This window comes from Theobroma cacao, chromosome 7, assembly GCF_000208745.1.
Source record: "Theobroma cacao cultivar B97-61/B2 chromosome 7, Criollo_cocoa_genome_V2, whole genome shotgun sequence".
NCBI lineage: Eukaryota > Viridiplantae > Streptophyta > Magnoliopsida > Malvales > Malvaceae > Theobroma > Theobroma cacao.
This window is the reverse complement of record NC_030856.1, coordinates 14,264,363-14,275,742: the sequence shown is the minus strand read 5'-3', so window position 1 is coordinate 14,275,742 and position 11,380 is coordinate 14,264,363. Positions and strand designations below refer to the sequence as shown.

At 35.6% G+C, this 11,380-nt stretch overlaps 1 protein-coding gene across 1 annotated transcript; it reads left to right on the top strand.

The window, feature by feature from the left end:
- On the top strand, window positions 10,802-11,380 carry LOC108662798 (putative receptor-like protein kinase At3g47110). Its single transcript, XM_018124380.1, has one exon. It carries the CDS (start codon window positions 10,802-10,804, stop codon window positions 11,378-11,380), a length of 579 nt encoding a protein of 192 aa, XP_017979869.1.

Genomic DNA, 11,380 nt, shown 5'->3' with positions numbered 1-11,380 from the left:
GAATTCATGTGAGAAACTGAAATGGATAGCAGAGTGTTAAGCTACAAGAGTTGCTTGATACATTCTAAGGAAGCAACTTTCAATGACCAGGAGATGAAACAAAGATGGCACTCATCTTGATCACAAATAATATTTTATTTTGTCAAGACTACAGTAAAAAGGTGACGCTTTGGCTCTTGTCATTGGTAGAGGACATCAACGCTTGGAATGTCTTCTCTTGGGGTCATTATGTTTGAAGGTTGATCGAGGACTACCTATCGAAGGGGTTCAAAGTTCCTGTCGCAAACTTGTAGAAGGATAATCGTTTACACTACAACATTTACAATTTTGCATGGGTGATACAAGTACTGTCACATAACATTTTGCAATTTCCTTTTGACATAAAAAGGTTGCAGTCATTTATCATTTACAATATGATAATGGTTACAATTGACTTGCAATTTTTGGTATTGGGGGTGATTCCTATTTTTCGAAAGTTAATATTCCCCTTCCACTTTGAGGAACAACATTTACCTATGTATGAACATAGGACAATGCAATCAAAAGCTGAAAGACTTCTACAAGGCAGTTGAGAAATTTAAGTCACCTTAGCAAGTGAGTTAACGGCTACTAATTTGTCTTGTGAAGTTGTAAACTATTTATCAAAATAATAGCAATGTATGTATTTTGCAATTGTGGGCGCACGAAACCTTGGAGCCCACAACGGATGAGGCCACAAGGGGAATATTTGGTAGGCATAGATGTCCCTCTATCTTAGAGGCACCAGTATGTGCCAATAGGACACATGGAGGATCGAGCGAAATGGAGAATTGATGCTAGGGTAAAGAGGAGAAACTTAAAGGAGAAAAGAGTCGTTGGTCTCATTAAGTGGAGGCCCAACGCTGCTTCTGGAAACAAAGAGCGCTTAAGCCCTGAGTTGATGGAGGAAAGGGACAACCATGGCAATGTCAGTAAACCACATTCTTCCCTCACCGATGAGTAGACCCATACACATCCTCCTCCTTAACGACCGATAGGACCTACTCAGACGCACAGTGGTACCGATCCGTCGGTAAAGATGGTTTTTTTGGTTTAGGTTCAACAATTTCATATTTGATTATCGAATAACACAATAATATCTTTTATTGCAGTTGATTAATGTGACAAAAGTCAATGATGGTGTAGTCACAGTCCATCAATTATGATGGGTCATGCAAAAACATGGACGAGACATGATGGAGCTAAAGGCTTCCATTCAGTCATTAAAGGATGCAATACAGGCGTTCGAGGACCATATTGTTGGTCAGATTCTAAATGGCATGAAATTACAAGTATGTTCTTCTAGCTTGTTCATATATTGATGGTTTAGGGTTAGCAGGGTGTCGTTTTATTCTTTATTTTTGGTTTAGGGTTTAACGTATGTTATAAGTTAATGGATTTTCTCATTTGACTCATTTTGTAGGGTGGTGCTTCATCTCACCATGATAGTGAGTGGCATAATGATGCTAATGATGGGTAGGATGATGAACCTAGTGTTAACAATCAAGACTGTCACGACTGGGAACTCCCATCGAGCTCGTGACAACTGCCGCGAAGCCTCGACAGACATTCTTCGCCCAAATGCCTTTCGAGACCTCACAAGGCTTTTGTACCAGTTTTTCCATTCCTCTCTCTTTTTTTCTTTTTTATTGAATCATAAAATAAAATAAATATATTAATTAAAATAATCTATTTTACTGTAAAACAATCTATATATATTTGAAACATCAAAAATTAATTTTCAGCACATAAAAACAAAATAAATTTATACATACTGTAATATAGAAAACTGGAGTATGCAATTTAAATTACAATGACACGTGGGCCCCCAAATAACTGAGAGGGTTTAAGTCTATAACCTTGCTTTCTAGGATGCAACTCCGAAATTTACTTCTCGATGCAATTGACAGTCTACTACGTATTCTGAGCCTGAAAAATGTATAGGAAGAAGGGGTGAGATTATAAAATCCCAGTGAGTAGACAGACATCATCAAAATAATCTAAAGCCGAGTAATATAAGACAATTAAAATAATTCATCCCAACCCATATAAATAATTGGATTTCATCCAATTACTCAATATGGCTTATGTACTTTTCAAAAACTTGGCCCTTGCCAAAAATCCATTCTCGGGGATACCCCGCGAAGGCATCTTATCGAGACCGCCAAGGCTGTTTATTGTCACACACACAAACACATTTCACCTCTAACAACACAGCCGTTCCTCAGCGTTGGCTGAGTCCCAGTTTCACGTGGTGGCCAGCGTGAAGTGTACTCAAATCCTACCTCGGGAGTTATCTTACGTGCCTCTCCAATCGAGGTAAGCTCAATAATTGGGAATCGTGCCCCTCTAATTAGGCTGGCCCATGGAACCCCTGTCACTGCAGTGCCCACTTTATAATCCACCAACCAATAAAATCACAATAGTATGACATGGCTCACTTAACACATTCAAGGCAAATCAAAGTAGTTCACATATTCTTTAAATCATAAAAATAACCAGTCATACCCACATTTATCATAAGCCATTTTATGTAAAATCATGGATAAACAACACAATCATTGTATAAGTCTCCAATTACTCTATTTTTGAAATCATTATTAAATTTTTAAAAATTTTATAAAATTATTTTATAAAATCCCATTTTCCCATAAAACACAATAATTTTCCAATTAAACCATTTTTCCATAAAATCACACAATTAAATAAATCTACTCTAGATAATTAAGACGATAGTAAGTTTACTCACTGTACTAGGAGTAGATATACTCCTATTATCGGTCCTCGGGTGTAGTCTTTTACTCATATCAGATAGCTCACCACCTATCCACAATACATGACACAAAAAATTCAATAATTTGTGTCAAATCAATATATATTATTTTAGGCTCTTATCCATGCGTATGCACTAGATAGGGTATGAAATGTTTGGACAATCGCTTAATCATAGTATCCGACCTAACTCGCATATACACGGTGTAAATTTCTAAAATATACAATTCAAGTCCAATTCCATCTATTTCAATTTCAATTATCCAATTATATCCACAATACCTCAATGACTGTGAATGTGGTCCAATTTATTAGTTCGGACCACAAATTACGCTTTTACCCCTAGTGGGTAAAAATTTCAATTTTTTGCACCAAAAATTTCCATTTAATTTCCAACCTCATAATTCACCATTTTTCCATCCAATTCTCTTAAAATAAAGTCAACCTCATCCTCATACACCATTGGCTATATTCGGCCTAGAGAAATTCATGGAGAAAATGAATATTTTTCTTGTTGTTTTACTCATAAACATGCTAAACTAACACTAAACACTAACATAGTTCAAAATCAAATTAATCTAACAACTTTCTCTCTCTAAACCCATATGATCAGATTTGAATCCATCATCAAAACACATAATTTAACCATGGAAAATAAGGAGAAATGCATGGAAATGATAAATCTTAAGCTAAGCTTGAAAAATCATACCTTTAAACACTTGATTCCTTGAAAAATCACACTTTTTCTTTGAATTTTCTCACTCTAGGGTTTGTTCTTATTTCTCTCTCTCTCCTGCTGGTTTTGGTTGACCCTCCCAATGAAGAATTCTGGAATTTTCAAGCCTTTTAATAGGATTAATAAAATATTATTATTTTATTTACCTTTTAAATATTTTATTATTTTATTTTTTTCTAGCCATCTTTTTGACTTTCTTTTTCTACCACTCAATCCTCTTCACTTATCCATGTCTTCCATGAAATTTCTAGACTTTTCCAAAGTTTTGGTGGAGAGAATTTTTAAAAATTACACTTTTGCCCTTGTAAAGTGGAAAATTACATTTTTACTCCAACAACTGAAAAATTGCCCATAGACATATTTTTCATCCCTTATACTCATACCATTCTCCAATTGGTCAAATGTGATCTAAATTCTCTCAAAATCTCAAATTTTGTCTGCGGGTGGAAAAATTACGATTTTGCCCCTAGGTAGTGAAAATTTCGGTTTGACTCCGAATTGATCCTCGAACTCCAAATTACCATTTTTAGTCGTCCCTGAACTGTGAAACTCTTAATTTCACCTTAAAATTATTATTTGAACTAGTTCGAGGCTTAATCGACTCAATGGTACCATTAGAGGCAATATCGTCTTTTAACGATTTCTCGAACTTCCTAAATATATAAACATTCTATCGAGCATGTGAATGACATTATAATTATTTTACAAAGCAGGGTTTGATAGAGACATTGACCATAACATGGTTGGTGTTGAAAGAGATAATGCAACTCATGTCAATGACGTTGTTAATGAAGTTGTGGGAAGGGATGTGCACCTTCAATCAATTGATGCTGAAGGAGGCCATGTACCTCATGTCGATGCACTTGTTGATGCAGTTGTGCGTGGGGATGGGAACCTTGAATCAGTTGATGCTGAAGGAGACGATGAATCTCAAACCCGACTGAACAAGCATGGGTCACAATAGCTAGCAAATACATTGCTAGCCCATAGATCAACTAGTTGGTGAACAGCCTAGATGTCTAGAACTCAATGGTGGAAGCATACGAAGTGTTAAGGAAAGACGAATGTGTGAGGTAAGCTCAAAAATAAAATTGCAAATACTATTTGGTATGAAATATTAATTCACCTAACCTTTTGAAATTCATTACGTTAAATCTGCAAGCGTAACGCCGAGATCTTAGGGGACCAAGGGCTTGACTTTTTCTCGTTATTAAAGGATCCTCTAAAAGAAATGACAAGTGAACAAATTGATGCATGCGTTAGCGTACTATGTAAACAACTTACAAGGTTGAAGTCCAAGTTGTACAACACCGTGCTTGCGTGGTTGATACGATATTCTTCATAAGTTTATTTGTACATTTTTCAATTATGAAACTACATGTGTGTGTTGAACTTCATGACGTGTAAGCTGATGTAAACATATTTCACAAAACACCATCTGTATGCTCTACATTGTATATCCAACTGAAGAGGTATGGTCGAGTATGAAAATTCCACTTGACTTATGGATGTATGTGGAGGGTGATAGGCCGACATACGAGAAAAAATGGGAAGATATCAATTTCATCCTCGCTTCTTGCAATATGGGTGGGCACTTGACTGTTGCAAAGATTGACTTGGTGAAATGGAAGGTAAAAGTGGTGGACTCCAGAAGAACTTCTACCACTAAGGAAACTGGACTGCGTGCGACTTAGATGACATCCCTTACAACGATGATGCCCATAATCTACCACCAATTTGGTTATTCCAACAAAACATGCGCAAGACATGAGATTCCACGCTGATGCCATTGGAAATTCATTTGCCAAAATCATTAGTGCATTGGCAGAATGATAACATTAGTTGCAGTATGTTTACAATACGGTACACTGATGATATTATGCAATCAGGACTGATCAAAGTCAAGCAGAAAATGATTGCAAACTTGTGTCGCCATTATGCTTTAGAAATTTTTTGCAACAGTTGTGAAAACGAACCATTAACCTTGCGCCCTAAACATATGGGAAGTTGTATATACATTTTTTGTAGATACAATTAATTTTAATATACGTACATTTAATACATTAATTTTTCATTTCAGAGACAGTGCCTATAATGATTGGACGAAGTAAATTAATTGGTTGTTTTACCTTCAACCTGTGGTTTTTTGACTATTGGCGTGTCTCAACAAGACGTAAACGACATCTAATAAGTGTGGCATGTCGCCTTATAATATTGCAACAACTTAGCGTGTCATGAAAAGATGTAAACGACATCTAACAATTGGAGCATGGCGTGTAACCCTATAATATTGCAACGACATGGTGAGTCACCACAAGATGTAAATGACATTTAACAATTCGAGCGTGGCATGTAACAATATACTACGTCAACGGCATGGCATGTCACTACAAGATGTAAACAACATCTAACAATTCAAGCGTGGTGTATAACCTTATAATACGCCAACGACATGGTGTGTCACCACAAGATATAAATGACATATAACAATTCGAGTGTGGTGTGTAAACCTATGATACTGCAATGACATGGCGTGTCACCACAAGATGTAAACGACATCTAACAATTTGAGCGTGGTGTGTAACAATATAATATGTCAATGACCTAGCGTGTCACGACAATATGCAAACGACATCTAACAAGCATGGCATATAACCCTATAATACGTCAACAACATGGCATGTCACCATAAGATATAAATGACATCTAACAATTAGAGTGTGGCGTGTGACAATATAATATGTCAACGACATGGCATGTCATAGCAATATGTAAACGACATCTAACAAGTGTGGCGTGTAACCCTATAATACTTCAACGACATGGCATGTCACGACATGATGTCAACAACATCTAACAAGCAGAGCATGTAATAATATAATATGATAATTAGTAGAATTTTGTTGTTGCTCGAAATCTGAGTATTGTGAGATAATTTTTTTTAAAATATCTTCCCATGACTTATTTATCTAAAATTATAAAACTTGTTAAAAATTCTACATATTAATAGAAATTAAAATATTAGAATTAAATAAAATATGATTTTACATAGAAAATTATTAAGTTTAGTAACAAAAAATATGACAATTTTCTATTCATTGATCAAAACTAAATATAAGCATCCACGAACCACATAAAATTAAATACAAAATTCAAATAATCAAATAATATATCTTCAAAATAGATCAAAAGAAGAAAGATTCATAATTTTAAGATATTATTTGACATGCAATACTATTTTCAATTAACAAGATTATAATTATGAATCCAAATTATCAAATCAATGAAAAAATATTTAGACATGAAATATTTAAAAACTTAATTAGTTGAAAATTACTTACAATTGAAGCCTAGATGAGTTGTTTTGAGAGAATGAAGTATTTTAGCACTACAAACCAGAATAACAAGATGTTTAAATATCAACTTAGTCCATTATTAAATAACAAACACAAAATATAAATGTAAGAAACTTTAAAAGGAAATTATGAGAAAGGTACTGGACATGGCTCACACATTTAGTTAGGCTGACATACTGTCTTCATCTACAAAACACCTTACGTTCTCAAACATTGTCCTTCGTATTGGACAGGTGTTGCGTGTGTGATCAGTTTGTCTGTAAGTTGAACATGCTTTCAATCGTCGTCCTCATGGAAGTGCCAATTGACTTAAAGATGGTGCAAGATTTGTGGGTGGAACTACAAACGGGGATGGGCAATTTTGTCTGTTATGCCTTTACCTCTTGCATTGTGAACATCTTCGTGGTCGACTATCTTCACTGGTCAATGGAATCCTTTTCCTCCTAGATCTTCTCGTTTGGCCTTGCCAAGGTGGTGGCAAAACGATAATTTGTTTCAGATGAGGGGGGATGTCCAAGTCACTGGATGCCCAACTGAGCAAATAGACCCTATATAACCCTCCACCAAAAAGGTTATCTTGTAGTAGTCGCACATAATTCAATGGCTTAACATTTGCACGTACTGAAAAAATCCAATTAACTCAATATCGAAGCACAAAGTAAAAGCTATGTTAATTAATAATCAAATAAGAAATAAAGATATTCGTAGCTTATTGCCAGAATGGCATGGATGCATGGTAGTAGATTTGTTTGGAACTCACAACATGAACACATCTTCCTGAACAAGTTTACAAGTTCGTCCATCTTTCCGTCTTTAACTTTGAACTCCACTCGATTGATAGGTTTAACTACAAATTGATGTGCAACATTATCCGTTTGCTCAACTACCTAGCAGCCTAAGGGCTAAGGGCCTTGGTCACCTTGACAGCCTCCTCGTACTAGTCATGGAACCAATGCTAAAACATGTCTTTGATGAACTCGATAAGAATAGTGATTAGCATTTGTCTTGCATGCTTCAAGCAGGAGTTAACACATTCCGCAATGTTGGATGTCATGAGTTGGTATCGCCTTACTGGTGACGGTGCACGTGCCAATCTGTCAAGGCTTATTCTCATAAGGTCATGTGGGCTCCTATGTGAATCTACTTAAGTTGGGTCATATGCCTGTTGAAATTGAAAACCTTATAATAGTCTCGAGCAAGGGTGAAAATCACCGCAATGTCATCGTACTTGAACTTGTTTTTAAAGTTTTTCTTGAAGTGGTTATTGCATAAATCGTGGTATGCTTCTGGGTATGCATTTTGGATTGCTTTCTTAATGTTGTGATGTTGATCAGAAATGAACATAGTGTTTTCAGGACAACCAAGTCCATCACACAGCTTGCTAAGAAACCACGTCCATAAGTCTTCGTCCTCAACATGGCCTATGCCAAATACAAATAGATATACACACTCGTTTGCATTTTTGCATACAATTACAAATAGAATAACCTTCAACTTGCCTTTCAAATGTGTCTCATCAATTGTCACTACAGGATGCATTGCATTCCTAAACCCTCGAATACAAGCCCTGTATGACCAAAAACAATATTTGAATAGTTATGCCTCATCGATAGCCACTATAGTGACTGTACTAGGATTTTTCCATTCCAACAAATAAAAATAAGAGGGTGATAGTTGAAATGACTCATTCGAGGGATCGAAAACAAACCTCTCTACATACTTCTTCATTTGCCAAGCCTTACCATACAAGTATTCCAATCCCTCTTAATCCGTATCTCACCAATTATGTCCTTAGGTCTTAATGCTACTCCATTAGCTTGAAGCTTGTGTGACATAAGTTCACCAATTATCTTCGCAGTCGTAGTTAAAAATCGCCCTTGCAAACCATCGACAGTACTCGTGTGTACTTTGTGGAATGTCTAAACTTGCCAATATTCTCCTTCAAGTAACTTCATTGTGCGCACATCGAACTTGCATACCTTGTCCTTACAAGCAATCTTAAAATGACCTTTACATGACCATTTTACTCTTATCTCAAACTACTCTTTTAGTACCTACATGTTCAAAGTTTGTTTCACCTTGGCCTTGAAGGAAAACATTCTTCCTTTGTATAAGCAATCATTGGCACATGTCGACTACTTAGTGGTAATTGTTTGGAAGGAGAACCTTTTTGCACTAGAATAAGCCATACCCTTGCATTTCCCCTTTCCTGATAAGTGTCACTGAGCAATGTCTCAGGTGAACGAATCCCGTTGTCACTAGCGATGGGCTTATTGTATATGAGGTCATCACACTGAACATCTCCTACATCAACACCTCCAACATGTTCCATTTGGCCTTCAACATATTGCAATTTGGAATGTCACTGTCATAAAGCCAGTCATCGTCTAAACTATCATCATGCCATTCATCAGGGCCGTCATCTGAATTGTCATCAAATTTATCTTCACTAGTAGCGAACAAATCCTCATTTCCCTGATTAGATACAGTATTAGTCACATGGCCAACTACAATAACTTCACCGTGCACAACTCGCTACAATTATTCTTTAACAACAATTGAGATGACTTAATTAACTCTTCTGATCGATGATGGACCTTGACTGAATGCATGTGGGTAAATGAGACTGATGTGTCTACAGTTTCACCAGCAACAAGAATTAGATGAAAAAAATTCCTTGACTGAATACAAAGAAATTTGTTGAAAATTCCTATTTGAGAGTCTGCTTAAGTAAACAATAAAATATAAACACTATCGCAACGAGCATACAATTTTTTCAGATAAATCAAGTTAAATGTATAATGTTTAATTGAAGTATATCATTGTTGAAAACTTACATATTTAATTTCTATTTGAGAGTGATTAGGACGAGGCAACAACTTTCTCCTGGATAGGATTCCGTTATTTCCTACTCTGAAAAAGAAAAAAAGTTCCTCATTATATTGAGAAACTAATGGTCGATCTTTTGACTCTGTGTCCGTTTTAGCTGCGAAAGTAGATGACTAGGCATAGCTTGCCTAATTGCAGAATTGGCAAAACCTATTCGTAGTCATATAGTCATGTGATTTACAGCAATATTGCAATAAATTTGACTAGGCAAAAACAAATATCCTGAAACTCGAGATTGGCTTTTCCTTGTAAGATAACTTTTTTTTTTTACATTTAATCAAATAAACTGGTTTCTTTTTGCTATGTTTGGGAAAAAAAATTGTTTGGATTTGATATATTATATCAGCCGTGAGGATGAACGAAAAAATTAGTAAATATTCAACACATTTATATATTTGAAAGAGCACAAAAAGGTAAATTTAAAATTTAATTTTTCAAATGTCTATCAAATTTACTACATATGCAAGATCTAAAATATCCAAGAATTTGATATATCTCATGAATTTCATTATATAGTTTATACTAGCTTTGATTTTTGAAATCCAAATCTCTTTTTGCGAATTTAAATTTCCACATGGAAACTCAGACAATTGGAGAATTTTTAATATCATCTCCAGTGGATTTATAAGCAAAATTTTTTCGGTATGTATGTTAAATTATCGAGTTTATGCTGAAAATACTTTCAGATAAGAAAAAAAAAGAAGGTAATGAAGAGTTGTCCATCGAGCAAATTATAAATAGATACTAATTTTTTAACATATAACAAAAAGGGGGGTCATAGGGCCTCTGCAATAAGTTCGTCGCGTAGGACTCGGTGGAAGTATTCCCACCAAGTCAGTGTTTGAGAAGACTTAATAAATTAATTAATTATTGTTCTTTAAGAATTCTCTCAAATATGCCAAGCGGTAAATCTTCTCCAACTGTGCAAGTGATAATTCTGGTCACCTTGTATATATTGAAAGGAAACATCGTCTTTCTCATTTATAATTGAAAAGTTTTCCTTGCACAAGTTCCACTTCTACATAACTTCATGGGAAACACTCGGTTCATTTTGGCTCTTATATTGGTGGTGGTGCTGCCTAATTTCGAGGTTTCATGCTCTATGAAATCATCAATCGACATCAAAACAGATCAGCTGGCTCTTCTTGCAATAAAAGCCCACGTCCACAGTGATCTGCTGACTACCAACTGGTCAACTGCTACCTCTATTTGCAATTGGGTTGGTGCTGCTTGCGGATCTCGACACCACAGAGTCATTGCTTTGGATCTATTTGGCGTGAATCTCTCTGGCACCATACCACCAGACATGGGAAATCTGTCTTTCGTTGCTTTCCTTGACATTGGAAACAATAGTTTTCATGGTTCTCTGCCTATCGAGTTGGCTAATTTGCATCGGTTGAAATATTTAATTTTGTCTAACAATAATTTCAACGGGAGAATCCCATCCTGGTTTGGTTCCTTCTCTATAACTTCAAAACTTGAGTTTGAATGTAATAACTTTGTGGGAGTTATTCCATCTTCTTTGTGCTTTTTGTCAAAACTAGAGATCTTGAGCTCGGATAATAACAATCTGCAAGGACATATTGTAGACACCGATATCAAAAAATAA